This window comes from Muscardinus avellanarius, assembly GCF_963383645.1.
Source record: "Muscardinus avellanarius genome assembly, chromosome: 11".
Taxonomy (NCBI): Eukaryota; Metazoa; Chordata; class Mammalia; order Rodentia; family Gliridae; genus Muscardinus; species Muscardinus avellanarius.
The window spans coordinates 66,602,242-66,625,465 of NC_137797.1; the positions used below are offsets into that span (position 1 = coordinate 66,602,242).

The 23,224-nt window shown below is 45.8% G+C and overlaps 1 protein-coding gene across 1 annotated transcript in view; it reads right to left on the bottom strand.

Moving 5' to 3' along the window:
- Window positions 1-23,224, bottom strand: part of COPZ1 (COPI coat complex subunit zeta 1) — a gene marked incomplete at both ends in the record, with an annotated part of 67,314 nt that overhangs the window by 3,653 nt on the left and 40,437 nt on the right. The window contains 4 exons of the mRNA XM_080704874.1: window positions 1,186-1,241; window positions 1,976-2,067; window positions 4,730-4,811; window positions 6,995-7,110. Of these exons, the coding sequence (XP_080561000.1) occupies window positions 1,186-1,241; window positions 1,976-2,067; window positions 4,730-4,811; window positions 6,995-7,110 (346 nt within the window). The remainder of the gene's footprint in view (window positions 1-1,185; window positions 1,242-1,975; window positions 2,068-4,729; window positions 4,812-6,994; window positions 7,111-23,224) is intronic.

Genomic DNA, 23,224 nt, shown 5'->3' on the forward strand with positions numbered 1-23,224 from the left:
CTAGGACACTGGCTAGTGGACCCTAAACTAAGTAGACCAATAAATGTCTCTAACAACCACATGAAGAGGTAAATAAAGAGAAGAACTTTTCTAAACTTCTTCCTACCTATCCTTGTTTGCTGAGTATGTCAGGAAAGGGATTCAAAATATATCTTCAGTTTCTGACTATACACAGGCTGATCACCCAGCGCTGTTTCTTTCCTACCTGTTCTGATGTTGCACAGGACACTGCTTATGAACACAGACATCAGTGGGTGGAAAAAAAGGAAATAAACAGAGCTCAAACTCAATGTGGAGGTGGCGGAAGGTGGAGAGGTGTTGACTCTGCACTCCACTCTGACAGGTCCCTAAGCCTCCCCGCTCTCCACCCTCCCCCTCCGCTGCAGCTCTGCTGAGGCCCTGAAAAGAGCAGCCAAGGGGCTGACAGCCGTCAGGTCCACGCCCGCCAGCCGCAGATCCCGTGGTTGGTGCGTGTGGACCGTCATATCCGTCAGTTTGACTCTTTCAACTAGATTACCCGAAATGAAGCCTATTCATTCACCTGGCTGAGAAATAAATCATCCCCTTCCTCAGGAAACTCGAGCCATTTGCCCTGCTGATTTTGTGGGGCTGAGAGCGCCTGCTGTTTTGCTCCGGATGGCTGTCTGTAACGGGGCTCACTTGGGAGCTGCTGGGGAATGAAATTCAGAGCCCTGGATATTTTCAGGAAAAGTATCTTATATCTCTCCTCTTGCCCATCTATGTGGAGAACAGAGGGCTAGTGGGGAGGTGGAAAGGGAGAAGAAGACAAATGGCACATTCTTCCTGCTCTCTAGAGGAGAAAAATTAAGGGTTCCAACACCTGGGGTGTTGCTTCCCCCCCTAAAGTATGGATTCTCCACCTGGGACACTTCTTCAGATTTGCCTTTCCCCTTCTTCTAAATACAGAGAATGAAGCCCAGGAAAGCACCTGGAGGGTGCTTTAACTCTGACAGCTGCTGGGGGTCAGTAAGAGACTCCCCTTCCACAGCAGAATTATTCCACTGGAAGGAAATCCTCTCCATGAAGTCCTCCACTTACTTGATTAGTAAGCCCAACGTCATAAACTAAATCAACCCCCTGGAGCCTCTGCTGATCCCCAACAAGTCCTGGGCCTGAAGAATTTTGACTTTCTCTCTCAAACCAACGTTAAAAATGGCTGCTCACCTCAGCATCTGGCTCAAGGAGTCGAAGAGGCAGTTCAGAACAGCCATAAGCATCAGCTGTCGGGAGACACAGGAGGTAGAAGGTTCAAGGCCCTGCAAACTTCTATCCAAAAGCAAAACTTTCCAACTCACTAAGCATCAAAATACACAGGCTAACAAGCCAGGCATGGTGGCGCACGCTTGTAATCCCAGCATTCGGGAGGCTGAGATAGGAGGATCCCAGTTCAAGGCCAGCCTCAGCTACTTATGCCCTTTGCAACTCAGCTAAAAAATAGGACTGGGGGTATAGCTCGGAGGTAGAATGCCCCTGAGTTATATCCTCAGTACTGAGGGGAAAAAAAAAAAAAAAAAAAAACCCTTTCTAGGCTGATTCATTTTCCAGAGCCACATCTATGAGGCCGGTGGGGCTTTCTGACCACTTTGTTAGCAATATCAGAAGCTAAGAGGGGCATGGGTCTCCTAATCCCAAAACCATGAATATGTTTTACCTGTGGCTTAGGAAGTGGACCGGAAGTGGACCAGAGATAGAAAAGAGGGGTAGGAGCCGGGCATGGTGGCACACGCTTGTAATCCCAGCATTCGGGAGGCTGAGACAGAAGGATCGTGGTTCACGGACAGCCTCAGCTACTTAGTGAGGACCTCTGCAACTCAGTGAGACCCGGTTTCAAAATAAAGAATAAAAAATAGGGCTGGGGGTGTAGCTTGGAGGTAGAATACCCCTGGGTTCCATACCCAGTACCATTAAAAAAAAGAGAGAAAAAAGAAAAGAAAAGAGGGTTAGGGAATCTTACCTCATTTTCATAGGAGCTGCCAATCACATAGAAATAGAGATCGATACTGCTTTTGTACACAACAGTCAGGCCTTCCAAGAGGGCAATTTCACCTGAGGGGAGAAAGGTGGAGAAAGTGAGTAGCACCAGGCATGGTGGCACACACTCGCAATCCCAGTACTTGGGAGGCTGAGACAGAAGGATCGCAGGTTCACAGCCAGCCTCAGCAAGTAGTGAGACTCTCATCAACCTCGTGTGACCGTGTTTCAAAAATAAAAGCTAGGTGTGGTGGTGTACGCCTCTAATCCCTGTACTTGGGAGGCTGAGACTGGGGGATCACAGGTTTTGAGGACAGTCTCAGCAAGGAGTGAGACTCTAATCAACCCAATGAGACCCTACTTTCCAAATAAGAAATAAAATCAGAGCTGGGTGTGGTGATGCATGCTTGTAACCCCAGTACTTGGGAGGCTTAGACAGAAGGATCACAGGTTCACAGCCAGCCTCAGCTACTTAGGAGGCCCTCTGCAACTTAGCGAGACCCTGCTGCAAAATAAAGACTAAAACGCCGGGCATGGTGGCACACACTTGTAATCCCAGCATTTGGGAGCCTGAGACTGGAGGATCGCAGTTTGAGGACAGCCTCAGCTACTTAGCAAGGCCTTCGCAACTCAGTGAAACCCTATTTCAAAATCATAAAAAGACTAAAAAATAGGGCTGGGGTGTAGCTGGAGGCAAAATGCCCTTGGGTTCCATTTCCAGTACCACAAAAAAAAAAAAAAAAGAAAAAAGAAAAAAAGAATAAAAATACAGCTGGGAGTGTAGCTTGAAGGTTAAAAAAAAAAAAAAAGAAATAAAATCAGGCTGGTGGTGTAGCTTAAAAGTAGAACGCCTCTGAGTCCAATCTCCAATACCACAAAAAAATTAAAAAATAAAAATAAAAACATAAACAGGAGCCGAGCATGGTGCCGCATGCTTGTAATCCCAGCATTTGGAAAGCTGAGACAGGAGGGTTGTGGTTTGCAGCCAGCCTCAGCTACTTAGTGAGGCCCCTTGAACTCAGTGAGACCCTGATTCAAAATAAAGAATAAGTGTCGGCCGGGGATGGTGGCACATGCTTGTAATGCCCACGCTTGGAAGGTGGAAACAGGAGGATCACAGAGGTTCAGAAGCCAAACTTGCTGGCTTAAGAGACCCTGTTTCCAAATAAAAATATAAAAATAGGTCTGGGAATGTGGCCCAGAGGTAGAAGGGTTTCCAGGAAGCCCCCTACCACACACACACACACACACAAACAAAACAAAACAAACAACAACAACAAAAAAAAAACAAAATAAAGTAAGTGCCGGGTGTGGTAGCACACACTTGAAATCCCCGCACTTGGGAGACTGAGACAGGAGGATTGCACAGGCTCGAAGCCAGCCTCAGCTACTGAGTGAGGCTCTCAGCAACTTAGTGAGACCCTGTTTCCAAATAAAATATAAAATAGGTCTGGGAGTATAGTCCAGAGGTAGAAAAGCCCCTGGGTTCCACCCCCAGAACCACACACAAAAAAAAAAGAATAAAAAATGGGGCTGGAGGTGTAGCTTGGGGTAAAATGCTCCTGCGTTCCAGCCCCAGTACTAAAAACAAAAAAGACAAAACAAAACAACAACAACAACAAAAAAAAAAAAAAAAAAAAAACAGAAGCCAGGCATAGTGGTACATGCCTGTAATTTCTTTCTTTCTTTTTTTTTTTTGTGTGGGTCTGCAGATGGAACCCAGGGACATTCTACCTCCGAGGTACATCCCTGCCCTATTTTTTATTCTTTATTTTGAAACAGGGTCTCACTGAGTTGTAAAGGGCCTCACTAAGTAACTGAAGCTGTCCTCAAACTGCTATCCTCCTGTCTCAACCTCCCAAATGCTGGGATTACAAGCGTGCGCCATCATCTCTGGCCTGTAATTTCAATAAAGGAGGATTGCAGGTTTTTAAAGGACAGCCTCAGCAAGCAGTGATTCTTTCATCAATCTAGCAAGACCCTGCTTCATAAAAAAATAATAAGTAAAATAAGGCTGGGTGTATAGTTTAGAGGTAGAATGCCCCTGGGCTCAATCTCCAATACCAAAACAAAATAAATAAAAATACAGCTGGGGTTGTAGCTTGGAGGTTCAATACTCCTGGGTTCCACCCCCCCCCCACACACACACACAGAGTGAGTAGCCTGAGATGAGGAAATAGAATTGAAGGAGTTACCATGAACTCCTGGCATCTGACTCTTTGGGGCCAACATGAGGCAGGCTGTATGACCTCCAGAGACCAAAGCCGATCTATTCTTTTCGGGTGGTAGCAGAAGGGAAATATAAACTTGGAAGAAACTAAAAGTATCTTCTCTAACCCTTCCTCCCCCACTCCTGCCCACTCCACTTATTTCCCTCCTTGTATATGAGACAGGATACTAGTCGATCCTTCGGAGGTGAAAATGCAGAGCGGTCACCTTTACAGACTTCCATTTACCTGCCCTAATGGATGCGGTACAATAAGCAGAGCTGCAGTTAAATTTGTCAAGTGAGGCTCATAAATCCAGGGACTAGACAGGTAGCTAACAGCCAACCTTCCAGCACGGTATTCCCGCGTGAGGTACACTCACCTCCCCATTACATTTCTGAAGAGTTTATGATATGAGGGGAGGAGGAAAAAAGGAGGGAGAGTCATTCTATCCTTTTTCTGCAGTCCTGCTGCCACCCCTTCCTGCCACAGTCCCCCCACACAGGGCACAGAGGAGGGAAATGACCTACTGTCAGTCCGGTGGGTCTTGTTGAAAATGTTCTTCTCGAAGGCCTTTTGCTCCTTGACACTGGGGTAGGTGTCGTCATAGTACTGGTCAGAGGGAAAGGAGACAGGGTTGGGTCATTAGAGCAGGGAGCCCAGAATGATTAGTGGTTATGTTCTGCCCAGGGATCTTGGATTTCTCTCCTTCAAGGCAATGGGTGAAGAAGAAATACTGACACAGAGAAGAAAAGACTGCGACACAAGAAATGGGCAGTGAGTACTTAAATTAAAAAATGACCTGCAGTAATGCCCACCTCAAACTTGTAAGACTATCTGAGGGCAGAGGCCTCGCGGACCTACAACTGGCCCCGCTCCTGGCTGCATTCTGGGAAAGCTCTCCGGAGACCATCCCCACCAAGTGCTTCCTGGGAGCTAGCCCTGGCAGGAGGCCAAAGGAAACAAAAGCATTAGATGGCGTCCCAGCCCCCTCTGCACCAGCCTGGGGATGAGGGAAGACTGTAAAAACCTCCTCTAAGGCAGGGCAGCCCTGCCCTGTGCTCTTTCGCGTCTCGGCTTTCTCTCCCGCAAACTGAAGGAAGCAGGGGGCAGCCTAGCACATCCGTGGAGCCCATTCCCAAGCTCCCCCGGGTAAGGGGGCGGAGATGCAGGCTGCTAAACCGTTCTGCTCTTTAGGGGCTAATCCGTCGCAGTCAGCTGAAGACCTATGACAGGTCTGGCATTTAGTAACTGGATAACTGTTTCAAAAGGTGTCCTGCATAGTTACATCCAATTACAGGGAGGAACAGCTGGTGAATTCTAAACTAATCTCTACCTGCTGATTGATTTATGCTATGCTCGCCCGGAGTTAATACACCAGGGACAGAAGAAATTTCGACAGGAGGGGGAGAAAATGGAGGGAAGACAGGGGTGTCCTTTCTCCTCTCTTTCAATAGCTCCAAAGTTAGAAACGCCACACTGGGGGAGTCAGGAGGTGAGGAGCCTGGTGAGCCTAGAGCTGGAACACTGGAACTGCAAGAGAATTTCTAGGGGAAACCCAGGCAGGACAACAAGGTAGGAAGGAAGAGTGACGAGACATAGCAGGCTGCTTTTAGCGTCTAGTAGCTGCTCTGTTCAGGAACCAAGCTGCCAAAGCTTTTCCCTCCTCTGACGGAGGCAGTGCAGAGAAGGGACAGAGGAAACTTGGGTTTTATCTGGAGTGAGATGGAAGAGCTCTCAAAATTATACTGTTAGTGGGGCATGGTGGTGCACACTTGTAATCCCAGTACTTGGAGACTGAGACAGAATGATCACAGGTTTGTGGCCAGCCTCAGTTACTTGGTGAGGCCCTCCACAACTTAGTGAGACCCTATCTCAAAATAAAGAATAAAACTGAGCATGGTGGCACATGCCTGTAATCCCAGTCATTGGGAGGCTAAGACAGGAGGAACACAGGTTTGAGGCCAGCCTCAGCAAATAAGTGAGACTCTTTTAAAATAAAACATAAAATCAGCCTAGGGCCGGGCTTGGTGGCACACACTTCTAATCTCAGCATTCAGGAGGCTGAGATCAAAGGACTGTGGTTTGCAGACAGCCTCAGCTACTTAGTGAGGCCCTCTGCAACTTAGTGAGACCCTGTTTCAAAATAAAGAATAAAAATAGGGCACGAGGTATAGCTCGGAGGTCGAATGGCCCTGGGTTCCATCCCCAGACCCCCCAAAAAAAAATCAGGCTGGGGATATAGTTCAGAAGTAGAACATCCCTGGGTTCAATCCCTGGTACTAACAAAATAAAAATAAATTAAATAAAGAATAAAAAATAGGGCTGGAGTATAGCTCAGAGGTGGAATGCCCCTGGGTTCAATCCCAAGTATTGAATATATATATATATATATATATATATATATATATATATATATAAATAATACTCAGCCTGGCGTGGTGGCACAACCTTGTAATCCCAGCATTTGGGAGCCTGAGACAAAAGGATCTGGGTTCATGGACAGCCTTAGCTACTACTTCATGAGGCCCTTTGCAACTCAGTGAGACCCTGTTTCAAAATAAAGAATAAAAAAATAGGGATGGGATTGTATCTCGAAGGTAGAATGCTTCTGGGTTCCATCCTCGGTACCACAAAATAAATACATAAATAACATATAAATAACACACACACACACACACACACACACACACACACACACACACACTATTGAGACATATGAGTTAACAGGGCCTGTCCCAAGATTCCAAGCTCAGAATGTCCTGCTCCTAAACTATTTGGAAAGGGAATCTCACCTTGGCAAAAAGTCGATCTCCATCATTGTCCAGAATCAGGATGGCTTTGACAGTATACAGGGAGGGTTCCTGGGGAGACATGAACACACCTTCAGTCCGGAAGGCTCTCACCACCACTGGCAAGCCAGATACCTCCCCCTAGTCCCACTGGGGCTGAAAGGGGTTCGAGAGGTGCCTCTGCAGCCCCAGCACGACATAGTTAGGCTGTGACATCTCCCATTGAGACGAGCGAGTAGCCGGTGAATGGAAGTGAGGGGGAGCACTTCAACAAAGGACTCCCCGGCCGCAGCAGGAGCGGTCTGACTCACAAGGGCTTAGTCAAGGTAGGTCATGCTGTTATTTCCAAATATTTCCAAATATGGTACAGTTATTTTCCAAATTACCTTCCCTCCCCAGTCTCCAGGCACAGGTGGGTATGGAATATGACCAGATTAATTAACAGGCGCTGCACGAGGCCGTTTGAAAATAGGGTTGAATGCCTTAGTATACTTGGAAGTTTCTGCAGTCCCAATGCAGTAGCCACGCAGAGGTATAAAGCAAGCTTTCCTTAAGCCACCCACACACTGAGGGGAAATGGGTGTTGGTACACACACACACACACACACACACACACACACACACACACACACTTCTGAATGCAGCTAGAGAAACAGACAGCATTCAAAAACTCTTCTATAAAACCCACTTCCTCCACTATAACCTAACCACTATCACTTAACTTGCTAGGACAGAACCAATTTGAATTTTGGGAGTGGGAAGATTTGAGAAACACCCTGGGATCAGGAGACAGTGAACAGATGGGGTTTTTCATGTACGGTCAAGAATCAACCTGAAGGGCAGGGATGTAGCTTGGCATGTAGGAGGGAGGTCCTGGGTCCCATCCATAGCATAAATAAATAAATAAATAAATAAATAAATAAATAAAATCATCTCATAAAGAAATCACAGCATCAGTTTCAATGGTTACACTTAATTCCCTTCATCAACTGCACAGGACTTTGCACAAGTGACACTGGTGGCTGGGGACACAGCCCAGTGGTAGAGCACTTGTCTCGCAGGTCCAGTCCCCAGCACCATACACAAACGTGAAAAGGCTGCAGGGGTCTGATGCTCCCTCTTTCCTAACCAGTGAACGGAAGGGAAGGAGGCAGTGGTCTGTGCAGGGAAGGTGTTTGCCACCTCACACGCTGACTTTTTTTTGTGTGTGTGGTACTGGGGGTAGAACGCAGGGGCTTTCTACCTCTGGGCTGCACCCCAGCCCTATTTTATAATTTAGTAGGAAACAGGGTCTCACTAAGTTGCTGAGAGCCTCACTAAGTAGCTGAGGCTGGATTTGAACCTGTGTGACCCTCCTATCTCAGCCTCCCAAGCGCGGGGATTACAAGCATGCACCACCACACTCAGTGCCAACACGCTGACTTTCTAATCAACATTACTTACCACTGAGACCCCTGTGCCCTGAGACGAGGCTACTGTTCTTGTTCTGTTACCTCTTTCCTGGCCTTATTGAGGAAACATGCCACCCTCCAAGGGGCCAAACACATTCTCTACACATGTTTATCAGAGACTCAAGAGTCAGAAGAAAACAATTATAGCCAAGGATCCCGAAACTGCAGCCTCTACAAAGGTAAGCTGGCCTATGAGGCTCCCAGCATGAGCTCTGGAGAATTGCAGGTTCAAAGACAGCCTCAGCAAACAGTGAGATTCTCATTATCCTAACAAGACCCTGCTTCAAAATAAAAATAAAAAGCTGGGCATGGTGACACATACTTGTAATCCCAGCATTTGGGAGGCTGAGACAGGAGGATCACAGTTCACAGAGAACCTCAGCTACTTAGTGAGGTCCTCTGAAACTCAGTGAGACCCTGTTTTAAAATAAAGAATAAAGAATAGGGCTGAGCCGGGCGTGGGGCGCACACTTGTAATCCCATCTTTTGGGAGGCTGAGACCTGAGGATCGCGGTTCGTGGACAGCCTCAGCTACTTAGTGAGGCCCTCTGCAACTCAGTAAGACCTGGTTTCAAAATAAAGAATAAAAAAATAGGGCAGGGGGTGTAGCTTGGAGGTCGACTGCCCCTGAGTTCCATCCCCAGACCCGCAAAAAAAAAAAAGAAGAATAGGGCTGAGGGTGTAGATCAGAGGTAGATGCTCCTGGGTTCCACCCCCAGTACAAATAAAATAAATAAATAAATAAATAAATAAATAAATAAATAAAGGCTGGGAGTATAGCTCAGAAGTACAATGTCCCTGGGTTCAATCCCAGTAAAACATACACACAAAAAGGATGGGGGTAAGCTGGGCGTGGTGGCGCACACTTGTAATCCGTGCACTTGGGAGGCGGAGACAGGAGGATCGTGCTGGTTCGAAGCTAGCCTTGCTGGCTTAAGAGACCCTGTTTCCAAATAAAATATAAAATAGGTCTGGGAGTGTAACTCGGAGATAGAAGGGTTTCCAGGAACCCCAGTACTACCAAAAAAAAAAAAAAAAGGTTAAAAAGGATGGGGGTAAAGGGAACCCACTCTTTTTCTTTTTTCTTTTTTTTTTTTTGCGGGTCTGGGGATGGAACCCAGGGGCATTCAACCTCCGAGCTACACCCCCTGCCCTATTTTTTATTCCTTATTTTGAAATAGGGTCTCAAGGAATTTCGGAGGGCCTCACTAAGTAGCTGAGGCTGTCCGTGAACTGCAATCCTCCAGTCTCAGCCTCCTAAACGCTGGGATTACAAGTGTGCACCACCACGCCCGGCTTGAACCCACTCTTTTGACTACAAATTGATAAGGAATGTAAGCTCCCCACTTGAGTTCTTGAGGACAGCAATTTTTGTGTTTTGTTTATTGCCTTTTTCTGAGTGTTTTGAATAACCCCCAGCGCATACTAAACTCAGATTTGTTCCATAATTGAGAGTAAAATATGAGAGTAAAGTAAAAGCCTTTACTTTAGAATGCAGTAAGCATCCTAAGGAATTTCTTATATTTAGTTCTACTGACCTTACCTCTCCCTAATACATGCCCCAGAGCACTATCCACCCCATGTACACTGTACTCTAGAACAAGGCAGAAGGAACTCCTCTCTCCAACTAAAAAGCTCTGTCCTCTAGCAGAAGGTCTTCTAGTCTAATCTACTTGTTTGTTTGTTTATTTATCTATTTATAGTACTGGAGATTAAACCCAAAGATGTTCTACCTCCAAGCTATACCCTCCGCCCTATTTTATTCTTTATTTTGAAACAGGATCTCACTAAGTTTCAGAAGGCCTAACTAGCTGAGGCTGGCCTCGAACCTGCAATCTGCCTGTCTCAGTCTTCCAAGTACTGGCATTACAAGCATGCCCTGCCAAGCTCAGCTCAGAGTCTACTCTAAAAAGGCCACAAACAGGAGCAGTTCTCCTAATTCCCAGGTCCCCAGAGAAGGATCTTCCTATAAAGTAGGCTCTGTTTTTTTTTGTTGTTGTTTGTTTTTGTGGTACTGGGGATGGAACCCACAGGCATTCTATCTCCAAGCTACAACCAAAGCTCTATTTTTTAATCTTTATTTTGAAACAGGGTCTCACTAAGTTGCAGAGGGCCTCACTAGGTAGCTGAGGCTGTCTGAGAACTGCAATCTTGTCTCAGCCGCTCAAGTACTGGAATTACAAGCATGTGCCACCACGCCTGGGTCTATTTTATTTTTAATTTGAAACAGGGTCTAGCCAGGCATGGTGGCACATGCCAATAGTCTCAGTACTTGGGAGGCTGAAAGAGATCGCAAATTTGAGTACAGCTTCAGCAAACAGAGACTCACATCAACCTAGCAAGACCTTTTTTTAAAACAAAAATAAAAGCTGGCTGTAATCCTAATACTTGAGAGGATGAGACCGGAAGATTGTGGGTTTAAGGGCAGTCTCAGCAAGTAGTGAGACTCTCATCAATATGGTAAGACCCTATTCCTAATAAAAATAAAATAGGGCAGCCAGGTATAGTGGTACATGTTTGTAATCCCAGCGCTTGGGAGGCTGAGACGGGAGGATCGCACAGGTTCGAAGCCAGCCTCAGCTACTTAGTGAGGCTCTCAGCAACTTAGTGAGACCCTGTTTCCAAATAAAATATAAAATAGGTCTGGGAGTATATAGCCTGGAGGTAGAAAAGCCCCTGGGTTCCACCCCCAGTACCACAAAAAATAAATAAATAAATAAATAAAATAGGGCTGGGGGTATATAGTTCAGCGGTAGAATGCCTCTGGTTTCAATCCTCAGTACTAAAAAAAGAAAAAACAAAAACAGGGTCTCATGAAGTTGTTATCATCCTCCTGTTTCGGCCTCCCAATTACTATTGTGTGCCATCACACCCAGTTGATTTTTATTTGCAAGGCAAGGCCTTGCTAAGTCCCCAGGCTGACCTCAAGTCATCCTACTTCAGCCTCCTGAATATCTGGGATTACAGGCATGAGCCACCACTCACAGCAGAATGAGTTTCCTTAACAGAAGAAAAGAAATCCAAACAGAAAGGCAATTTAGAAGAAATTATTTTTTCTACAACCCTTCCCTGGAAATCCTTGACTTTATCCCTCTTAGAGAGCTGCCTGATGATTTAACGGGGCCTTCATCTTGCAGCCATGGAGCCTGGCATCCCTAGAAGGAACAGGAACCCACAGAAAAGAAAAACTCTCCCTAAGGCCACCAGCCAGCTGGGAGAGCCAGCATTCCTGGCCAACACAGTGTGAGTGCCTAAACAGTCGTGTTGGCAGAGACAAACCTCTCCTGGGTTCCTGGCTCTTGTCACTGGCTCCCTAGAAGACACGATCAAAGAAACTTCTGAATCAGAAACACTGAGCCTTCCCAAGTAGGATAAAAGGCTAAAGAAAGCAACAAGAGACTAGATTTGACATAGTAGCGCTCAGGAAGAGGAAGGCTGTACAGAAAGGCTGGCTATTTCAAACTTCCAAAGGAAGAACCACAATAAAAAGGCTGAGCGTGTGGGGAGGGCTCGCCTGTTGGGGCTGCCCGGATAGCTGCAGCCAGCAGCTCTCCTTTACTTCTCCCGCCACCTCCTGACCGCAGCTGGTTCCACTTCAGCCGGAGGCCTTACCTCAGGACTGGGGAGGGCCAGGAGTTCCCCTCACGCCATAAAACCAGCCAGTTTAAAGGCCCCAGAAGCCATTACCGATAATGTAATTTCATTTTAAGTTTTCGCAAAGGGCAAGTTTATAAATAACTCCCAGCTACTAAGAATTGTGCTTCCTGGACAATGGGCCAGGCATGACCTTGCAACACATTAAATGCTGACTGTTAAGAAAGACCCTACAAGCTTAGGGCCATAGTCAAAGGAGTTAAAAGGTCTATTCTTCCCTCCCACTCCCAAAACAAATAGCTGCTAGAAAGCTTTCGAGACAAAGTTCTGTGATGCACTGACTTTCAGAGAGCCACAGCCTGAGTGTATAACAGAACTTCACCTCAAATGCTAACAGTGCAGATTGGTTTGGAGGAGGAGGGGTGGCCTGGATGGATTTTCATGAATGTTTTTATTATCAACAAAATAGAATGCGCTCCTCAGGATACCTGAAACAGCACCAACAAGCAACTACACTGCTACCAATGGGTCTCGAATCTCAGTCAGGGGCTTCTGGAGCCAGTGAGCACATCGTCATCCACAACCCCCTCCCCTCCCTCTGCACAGAGAGGACTAGAGCGGGAGAGGGACGCCATCCCTAGTGCTGCCCCCTGTGGGCCTTCTGGATGACCTGCAGTGTCCTCGGGATTACAGTCCGCAACAGTATTAAAAAAGGCAGCTATTTGTGTGTTTTGAGTTAAACTAGTAGAGATGGATTCTGAAAAAACAAACACTGAATTAAGTCTATTTGTAATATATATAGTAAGAGAACACCTTCAGGTAAGATCGTGATATGCCACCAAGAATGGAGAAAGAGTGTTTAAAGCAGAAGCTCTATTATATGATTCATGGTCCTTTATGAAGTTAGAAGATGTTATCCCCAGGGAAGAAGCTGGATGAGATTCCTGTGAAGTCCTTCATTCCCTACTTAAAGAGAACTCCTCAGGGCCTGGTATGACATAGGTCTTGACCAACTAGAAACTGTAACGAGATACTCTCTTCTTGATCCTATTCATAAAGTAAAACCAAGACAGTAAAAACTAAAAGAAATTCCTAGATACCACTCCTAGCTCCACATGACTAAGCAGGATTCGGTTCCCTGACTCTGTGCCAACTTTTTTAAAATTAAAAGCTCCTCTGGGGCTGAGGTCTCCCATTTGCTAGAATCAAGCCTATAGACACTAGATGAAGAGAAGCATTAGCTAAAGGCTTTGACAAGGACAGCATTTAGATTCAAGAAGCAGAGCTTAGGGATAGGGAGCATGCTCAGTGGCAGAGTACACGAGTGCCTCTGGGTTCCAGCACCAAACATTAAACAAGCACAATGCAGAAAAGAATAGAAATCAAAGTACCACAGAACATTACTTAGATAACTAAGACCAAGTCTTAGTTATCAAGAGAACCTAGAAGGCCAGATGTGGTGACACATGCTTGTAAAACCAACATCTGGGAGGGTAAGACAGGAGGATCATGGTTTACAGACAGCCTCAGCTACTTAGTGAGGCCCTTTGCAACGCAGTGAGACCCGTTTCAAAATGAAGAATAAAGAATAGGGCTGGCAGTGCAGCTTGGAGATAGACCAGAAAGAAAATAAAAAGAAAGAACGAAAGAGAGAGAGAAAGAAAACAAAACCTAGAGCCAGGCATGGTGGCTCACACTTATTATAATCCCAGACTTAGTGAGGTCCTCTGAAACTTAGTGAGACCCTATTTCAAAATAAAGAATAAAAAATAAGGCTGGAGCCGGGCGTGGTGGCACACGCTTGTAATCCCAGCATTTGGGAGACTGAGACTGGAGGATTGTGGTTTGCGGACAGTCTCAGGTGCTTAGTGAGGCCCTCCATAACTTAGTGAGACCTTGTCTCAAAATAAAGAATAAAATAAAGAGCAGGGGGTGTAGCTCAGAGGTCAAATGCCCCTGGGTTCCATCCCCAGACCCGCAAAAAAAAAAAAAAAAAAAAAAAAAAAAAAGAAAAAGAAAATAGGGCTGGAGACCCGGGCGTAGTGGCGCCACTGAGGGAGGCTAAGACTGGAGGATTGCAGTTTTCAGACAGCCTCAGGTACTTAGTGAGGCACTCTGTAACTTAGTGAGACCCTGTTTCAAAATAAAGAATAAAAAATAGGGCTGGGGCCAGGCGTGGTGGCACACGCTTGTAATCCCCACGCTTGGGAGGTGGAACAGGAGGATGGCGCTGGTTCGCAGCCAGCCTTGCTGGCTTAAGAGACCCTGTTTCCAAATAAAAATATAAAAATAGGTCTGGGAGTATAGCCTGGATGTAGAAGGGCTTCCAGAAACCCCAGTACCACCAAAAAAAAAAAAAAAAATAGGGCTGGGGGTATAGCTCAAAGGTAGAATGCCCCTGGGTTCCATCCCCAGTAACACACCACACACACACACACACACACACACACACACACACACACGAAAAAGAAAACCAAGTAATCTCAGTAAGTACTTGGGAGCCTAAGACCGGAGGATGGCAGGTTCACAGCCAGTCTCAGCAATTTAATAAGGCCGTGAAACTGTTTCAAAATAAAGAATAAAAAATAGGGGTGGGGGTGGGGATGTAGCTTGGAGGTAGAATGCCCCTGGGTTCAATCCCCAGTGCTACAAAAATAAATAAACAAATAAATATTTAAAAGAAAAAGAATAAGCCGGGCGTGGTGGTGCACGCTTGTAATCCCCGCGCTTGGGAGGTTGAGACAGGAAGATAGCGCAGGTTCGAAGCCAGCCTCAGCTACTTAGTGAGGCTCTAAGCAACTTAGGGAGACCCTGTTTCCAAATAAAATATAAATGGGTCTGGGAGTATAGCCTGGAGGTAGAAAGCCTCTGGGTTTCACCCCCAGTACCACACACACACACACACACACACAAAGAATAAAAAACAGGGCTGGGCGTATAACTTGGAGGTAGAATGCCTATCATCCCAGTACTTGGAAGGCTGAGACAGAAAGATCAAAAATTTGAGGCCAGCCTCAAAAACCTAGTGAAACCCTGTTTCAAATTAAAAAGCCAGGCATGGTAGCCCACACTTGTAATCCCAGCATTCCCAAGACGGAGACCGAAGGATCACGGTTCACAAACAACCTCAGCTACTTAGGCCCATTGCAACTCTGTAAGACCCTGTTTCAAAAATAAAAAATAAGCCAGGCATGGTGGTGCACGTTTGTAATCCCAGCATTGGGGAGGCTGAGACTGGAGGATTGTGGTTCACGGACAGTCTCAGCTACTTAGGCCCTCTGCAACATAGTGAGACCCTGTTTCAAAATAAAGAATAAAAAAAGCTGGGTGTGGTAGTGCACACTTATAATCCCCATGCTTGGGAGGCTGAGACAGGAGGATCGCACAGGTTCAAAGCCAGCCTCAGCTACTTAGGCTCTCAGCAACTTAGTGAGACCCTGTTTCCAAATAAAATATAAAATAGGTCAAGCTGGGCGTGGTGGTGCACACTTGTAATCCCCGCGCTTGGGAGGCTGAGACAGGAGGATCCTACAGGTTCGAAGCCAGCCTCAGCTACTTGGTGAGGCTCTCAGCAACTTAGTGAGACCCTGTTTCCAAATAAAATATAAAATAGGTATGGGAGTATAGCCCTAAGAGAGAAAGCCTCTGGGTTCCACCCCAAGTACCACAAAATAAATAAATAAATAAAATAAATAAACAAATAAATAGGGCATGGGGTGTAGCTTGGAGGTAGAATGCCCCTGGATTCAATGCCCAGACCCGTAAAATAAATAAATAAATAAACAAACAAACAAATAAAAGGGGCTGGGGGTGTTCCTAAGAGGTAGAATGCCCCTGGGTTTCATTCCCAGTACCACAAAAATAAATAAATTAAAATAAAATAAATTTAAAAAGTCAAAAAAGGGCTGCAAGTGTAGCTTGGAGCTAGACAGTTCCTGAGTTCAATCCCCAGCACCCCCCCCACACACACACACACAAAGAACCTTCACAGCCAACCCAGACACAAAACGTGCAAAGCTCAATTACCAAGAGTTCTGCCATTGTAGGAAAAACCACAATCCTTGTATTACACTCTTGATCAGCCATTAGCTCAAATTCCCCTTTCTCTGAGACTCAAGATTCCTCATTGGACAAATGAGAGGCTTGACCTAGATCAGTTAAGGTTAATATCTTTTCTGAGTTGCAGCAGACACTCTCCATAAGCTGATGAAACCTATGGACCTTGTTCCTGGTAAAATGCACATTCACAACTGTTCACAGGCTCAGGTTTAGAATTAAATGAGTTTCTCTCTGAAGGTAGTAAGATGTGGAGAGGTGAAAAAAACATGGAAATATGACTAAATTAGCCCCTCTTCTCTGCCTCAAAGCAGTTAATGATTTCAATAAACAGCTTGTGTGGCCTTCATAAATTAATAAATATGGCTGAGAAAACTAATGCAGCCAGCAGGGGGAGTAAAGGTCAGCACCACACCCCTACAATTTTCAGCAGTCTAATCTAGAGACTGAAATGGGCAGGCTAAAAATGACCAAGCCTCCAGCTTTTCAGAAATGCAAAGTTCAAGTTCTTGGGAGGCTGAGACAGGAGGATAGCGGATTCACAGCCAGCCTCAGTTACTCAGCAGGCCCTCTGCGACTTAGTGAGACTCCGTTTCAAAATAAAAACTAAAAAATAAAGCTGGAGTGCAGCTCGGGAGATAGAATGCCCCTCTGAGTTCCATCCCCAGTAAAGCGCGTGCACGCACGCGCGCGCGCACACACACACACACACACACACACACACACACTCACAAAATGCAAAGTCTAGCTGGGTGTGGCGACCCAGGATTGTAATCCCAGTACTTGGGAGGCTGAGAGAGGAGGATCACAGGTTCAGCCTCAGCAAGTAATGAGAGAATCATCAACCTAGTGAGACCCTTTTTCAAAAAAATAAAATAGTGCTAGGGATGTAGCTCAGAGGTAGAACACACCTGGGTTCAATCCCCAATGCCAAAAAAATAAAAAAGAAAGAATTGTGCAGGGCTCCCTAATTCCTCAACTATCATGGCAGTGCAAGATTCACAGAAATGAGAGACAATGCAGCACTTCTGACTGGGAAGAGATGGACTGAACACGCCGAAATCGGACTGTATGACACATCCGAGAACTTAGAGCAACATAAACACACCCTGTCCTCTCCATTTTGTAATCACAAGCCCTTAGATACCATAACCCAACAACAACAACAAAAGATTAAAGAGTATAGATCCATTTCTCACACATCACTGGTCATAATTTGTATCATGGCTTATTCCATTACCTGCACCCTCAAACAGAAAGCTAGCTGGAACTAGGCGTGTGGTGTACTCTTGTAATCCCAGCCTTTGGGAGGCCGAGACAGGAGGATCGTGGTTCGTGGACAGCCTCAGCTACTACTCAGTGAGGCCCTCTGCAACTCAGTGAGACCCTGTTTCAAAATAAAGAATAAAAAATAAGGCTGGAATGTAGTTTGGAGGTAGAATGCCTCTGGGTCCCATCTCCAGTACCACAAAAAAAAAAAGAAAAAAGAAAAACTATACAATAACCTGAGTGTGGGGGCGCACGTTTGTAATCCCAGTACCTGAAAGGCTAAGACAGGAAGATCACAGGTTCGAGGACAGCCTCTGGCAAGTAGTGAGCCTCTCATCAATCTACCAAGACCCTGTTTCAAAATAAAAATAAAATAGGGCTGGGAGTATAGCTCATAGGTAGAATGCCCCTAGGCTCAATCCCCAGTACCATCAAAAAACAAAAACTATACAAAAGCTGGGTGTGGTGGTACACACTTATAATCCCAGTACTCAGGAGGCTAAGACAGGAGGATCACAGGTTCACTGCCAGCCTCAGCAAACTGTGAGGCCCTCCATTTCTTAGTGAGACCCTATTTCAAAATAAAGAATAAAAAAAATAGGGCTGGGGTGTAGCTTGGAGGTAGAATGTGCCTGGGTTCCATCCCTAGTACTGCAAAAAAAAAAAAAAAAAATGAATGAATGAATGAATGAATGAAAGAAAGAAAGAAAAAAATCAGGCTGGGGGTGGAGCTCAGTGGTAGAAAGCCCTTGGGTTCGATCCCCAGTACCATAATAAACAAACAAACTACACAATAGAAAAGGAGTGGGGGAAAATTCATTGACAGCTATTCAGAACAATTGGCTATCAATGGGGACCTGGCAATGGGTTGCTGTGAAAGGAGAAAAAAGCCAAAGGAGGAGGCAGCTTGTCTGCAGCATATAGAAGACTGGTACACAAGAGGAAGGACTTCCTGAAGAGATGGGTGGTCAAAGACCAGCAGAGGGACAGGAGAGTCCTCTAGTAGTTTGATGTGAGAGAATGCCATTCTGCCACACACAGGAAGGCTTTTGTGAGAGGCCCACCCACACGAGCACCTCCTAACATACCACCTCCCAGCCCATCTTCCTCAGTGTAAGTGGGTAGGCACTGACCCTTCATTCCCGTTCCATCTTTTTGTAAGAGTAGGTGTATATGTGTACACACGCACAGTACAAGGAATTAAACCCAAGGCTTCCTATTTATGAGCCTCACTACGCCCCTAGCCCTTTTTATATTTTATTTTGAAACAGAGTCTCAGAGTTGCTGAGAATAGCCTAAAACCTGTGATCTCCAGCCTCCCAAGTACCAGGGTGACAGGTGTGCTCTGCCGTGCCAACGTCCTGCTCCATCTTTTATTTACGTCTCCTAGTTCACCTTTTCACTAGTGTTCTTGTCAGTATCCTGACTCTAACCAAGTCATGTGAATGGCATAAAGTAAGAGACAGTATTAACATCTAGATGGAAAAGCCCCTAAACCTGCCACTAGGCTCCCTCCAACATCTGGCTAATTGTGTTCATCCTCTGCCTTCCAGGGAGGACCTGGCTCCTCAAGGGTCTGGTTTTCTTCACATGGAGGCCTCCTCCTCCTCTTCTGACCATGTGACAGCTTCCCCAGACCTTTGGTATAATTTATACCTTGCCAGGGACCAACTCTTTCCCACTTCTGTGAAGGAGAGGGAAAAAATATATATAAATACGTCGGAAATCTATAACGAGGTCTTCTTGGAGGGCAAGATATGGGGAGAGTTAGAAGCAGCGTCAATTGCTCTTTGGGGGTTTTAGTTCAAGCCAAGGTCTGCTTCCAGCAATCAACCATTAAAACAAGCCGGCCAGAGTAACAGCACAGTTTATTCTGATCATTTAATTTGAAGTGTCAATAAATTAAACTTCAATCAATTAAACTAGGTGTGCAATAACCCAGATGGACACCCCGACACCAACATAATCACAATAAAAATTTTTATAGCTGCCAGGGACCTCACCGGGGGCAGTGCTGGCACGGCTCAAGCCCTCGCTGAGAAATATATCTCCACAGTGCGGGAGCAAGGAGATTGCTTCTCCTAACGAAATGGAGGGCCAGGCACCAGCAAGGACGCAGCTGGGAGAGGGGCACAGGGGACTGCCAGGAACGAGATGGGAGTGCTTTGGGGCTTAATGTAATTGATACCTTTGCCCGAGGCAGGGGGAGGGGGCATTTAGGCCAAGTACCTCTACTGTTAGTGCCAAAGAAATTTAACAAAAGCCCCATTAAGATGATTCAGGAAGCAAAGGCCATGGAGCAATACTAGCCTTAAGAGTCGCTGATGTATTCTGCAGAGTTGCATCTTCTATATATTTGCAGATCCTGTGCACTTAACGATGGCCTGATTCTTGAATGAGGTTTGGAAATCAGGATTTTGTCATTGTTTTAGAATAAAGTATTATTAAGGAAAGAGAAAGGATAGAATTAGAAGCCTAGTCTAGAAAGCATTAAGAAAGCGAATCCAGAGAGGATTAGAAAAGATAAAATGGAGCCGGGCGTGGTGGCGCACGCTTGTGATCCCAGCATTTGGGAGGCTGAGACCTGAGGATCACGGTTCACAGACAACCTCCCCTACTTAGTGAGGCCCTCTGAGACTCAGTGAGACCCTGTTTCAAAATAAAGAATAAAAATTGGGCAGGGGGTGTAGCTCGGAGGTAGAATGCCCCTGGGTTCCATCCCCAAACCCACAAAAAAAAAAAAGAAAAGAAAAGAAAAAGAAAAGATAAAATGAAGCCGGGCGTGGTGGCACATGCCTGTGATCCCAGCATTCGAGAGGCTGAGACCAAAGGATCTCAGTTCATGGACAGCCTCAGCTACTCAGTGAGGCCCTCTGCGACTCAGTGAGACCCTGTTTCAAAATAAAAAATAGAAAATAGGGCAGGGGGTGTAGCTTGGAGGTCACATGCCCCTGGGTTCCATCCCCAGACCTGGAAAAAAAAAAAGATAAAATGGGGGTAAAAAGGGGAAAGACCCAGTGGGGAGGGCAATAAGAGTTGTGTGTGCGTGCATGTATTTTATGTATTTTTTTTCTTCTTCGTCTTTTTTTTTTTTTTTTTTTTTGCAGTACTGGGAACGGAACCCAGGGGCATTATACCAAGCTATACCGCCTGCCCTATTTTTTTTTTTTTTGGCAGGTCTGGGGATGGAACCCAGGGGCATTAGACCTCCGAGCTACACCCCCTGCCCTATTTTTTATTCTTTATTTTGAAACCGAGTCTCACTGAGTTGCAAAGGGCCTCACTAAGTAGCTAAGGCTGTCCATGAAACGTGATCCTCCGGTCTCAGCCTCCAAATACTGGAATTACAAGTGGTTGCAACCACGCCCAGCTAGCAAGTATTTTTCTGACATACTGTCCCCCAATATGATATAAAATTAAAATGTACCAAATAAAAAGATAATAAAGAGCTATGTACAAACATTTAAGGATCAAAAATACTAGAGCAAAGCTGGACGTGGTGGCACATGCTTGTAATCCCAGTGTTTGGAAAGCTGAGACAGGAGGAATGTGCAGGTTCGAAGCCAGCCTCAGTTACTTAGTGAGGCTCTCAGCAACTTAGTGAGACCCAGTTTCCAATAAAAAAATATATATAAAATAGAAGCTGGGCATGGTGGCCCATGCTTGTAATCCCAGCATTCGGGAGGCTGAGACCGGACGGTTCGCGGACAGCCTCAGCTACTTAGTGAGGCCCTCTGCAACTCAGTGAGACCCGGTTTCAAAATAAAGAATAAAAAATAGGGCAGGGGGTGTAGCTTGGAGGTCGAATGCCCCTGGGTTCCATCCCCAGACCTGCCCCCCCCAAAAAAAAATATATATATATATAAATAAAACAGGTCTGGGAGTGTAGCCCGGGGGCAGAAAGCCCCTGGGTTCCATCCCCAGTACCATATACACACACACAAAAAAAAGCTAGAGCAATTTAGCTTTGGGGGAAGTCATGGTAATGGAGGGGCCAGGCACAGAGTAGTGCATGTCTTCGATTCCAGTACTTGGGAGACTAAGATAGGATGACTGCAACTTAGCGAGGCTCTCAGCAACCTAGCGAGACCCTGTTTCCAAATAAAAAAATAAAATAGGAGCCGGCATGGTGGTACACCCTTGTAATCCTAGTACTTGGGAGGCTGAGACAGGAAAATCAAAGGTTCAAGAGCAGCCTTAGTGAGGGCTCTCAGCAACTTAGTGAGATCCTGTTTCCATATAAAAAATAAAATCAGTCTGGGTGTGCATCTCAGAGGTAGAATGCCTCTGGGTTCAATTCCTACTACCAAAAAACAAAGGGGGGGAGCACTGAGAGTGTAGCTGGGAAGTAGAATGCTCCTGGGTTCAATTCCATAACACACAAACACTACTATTTAAGTCAGCCTCAGCAGCTTAGTGAGGGTTTCAGCAACTTAGTGAAACCCTATTTCAAAATAAAAAACAGGGCTAGGGGTCTAGCTCAGAAACAAAATGTCCCCGGGCTAAATGTTAAAACACACACACACACATACACACACAGATTCCATAGGTTATTAAGATGATTCCATAGGAGGATGGTGACCTATAGATTCCTCTCCATTCCCAACTAAAAAGGGAAAACCAGCAGAAATAACAGGAGAGTGGACGCTGAGTCCAAAGACAAGGCTGACTGCATTTTTTTTTTTTTTTTGCGCTGTACTAGGAGTGGAACCCAGGGGCATTCTACCTCCAAGCTACAACTCCTGCCCTATATTTTATTTTTTACTTTGAAACAGGGCTGACTAAGTTGCAGAGGGCCTCACAAACCGAGATCCTCCGGTCTCAGTCTCCCGAATGCTGCGTGCACGACCACGCCCGGCTTCAGTGCATTATTATTAAGCACTAGGAACTGAAAAGAGATGAAAGGATCCCTTTCCTTAGAAACTATAAAACAACCTGAGAAAGATTAGACCAATCTCCTTGAAAGCTAGGGCTAGATTACTTAATTCAAGAAACAAATGTGACCCATTGTTTATTTGTTTGTTTGTTTTTACAGTACTGGGGATGGAATCCAGGTGCATTCTACTTCTGAGCTACACCCCCAGCCCTATTTTGTATTCTTTATTTTGAAAAAGGGTCTAAGTTGCTAAGGCTGGCTGTTGAACCTGTGATCTTCCTTGTCTCAGCCTCTCAAGTACTGGGATTGCAAGGGTGCGTCACCACGCCCAGTTCACCCTCGCCCCCCCATCTTACCCTTCCCTTCTTCTCAACATCCCACGGCTGCGTGCCTCATGGAATATGCTTTGATCAGATTTCTCCAGAGGTCCAGCCAAACCAGCAAACAGAAACCTGAGCAAAGGAAGCTTAAAGAAACTTTAGAAGTCTGTCCTCTCTAAGGAGTGGCTTGTTAAATACTATCTGGGTACAATAAACTCTTTAGCTCAGCAGAGATCTAAGGTGAAATCCAGATATCCCTTGTACTTTCACAGACAAGACCTGAGAATCATCAAATACTGCTGAGTAAACAGACAAGGGGATGAGAGAAAACAGAGCAGTAAGGAAAGGTAGTTCTGAGCCAGACGGAGCTAACGCTTGTGGGACAGGATGCGAGGGTAGTGAGGGTTTTTTTTTGTGGTACTGAAGGTAGAATCCAGAGGCTTTCTACCTCCGGGCTATACTCCCAGACCTATTTTACACTTTATTTGGAAACAGGGTCTCACTAAGTTGCTGAGAGCCTCACTAAGTAGCTGAGGCTGGCTTCAAACCTGTGCGATCCTCCTGTCTCAGCCTTCCAAGCGCTGGGATTACAGGCGTGCGCCATCATGCCCAGCTGTGAGATTTGGAAAACATCAACTTAGCCTCCTCACCTGAACTACTCAATACA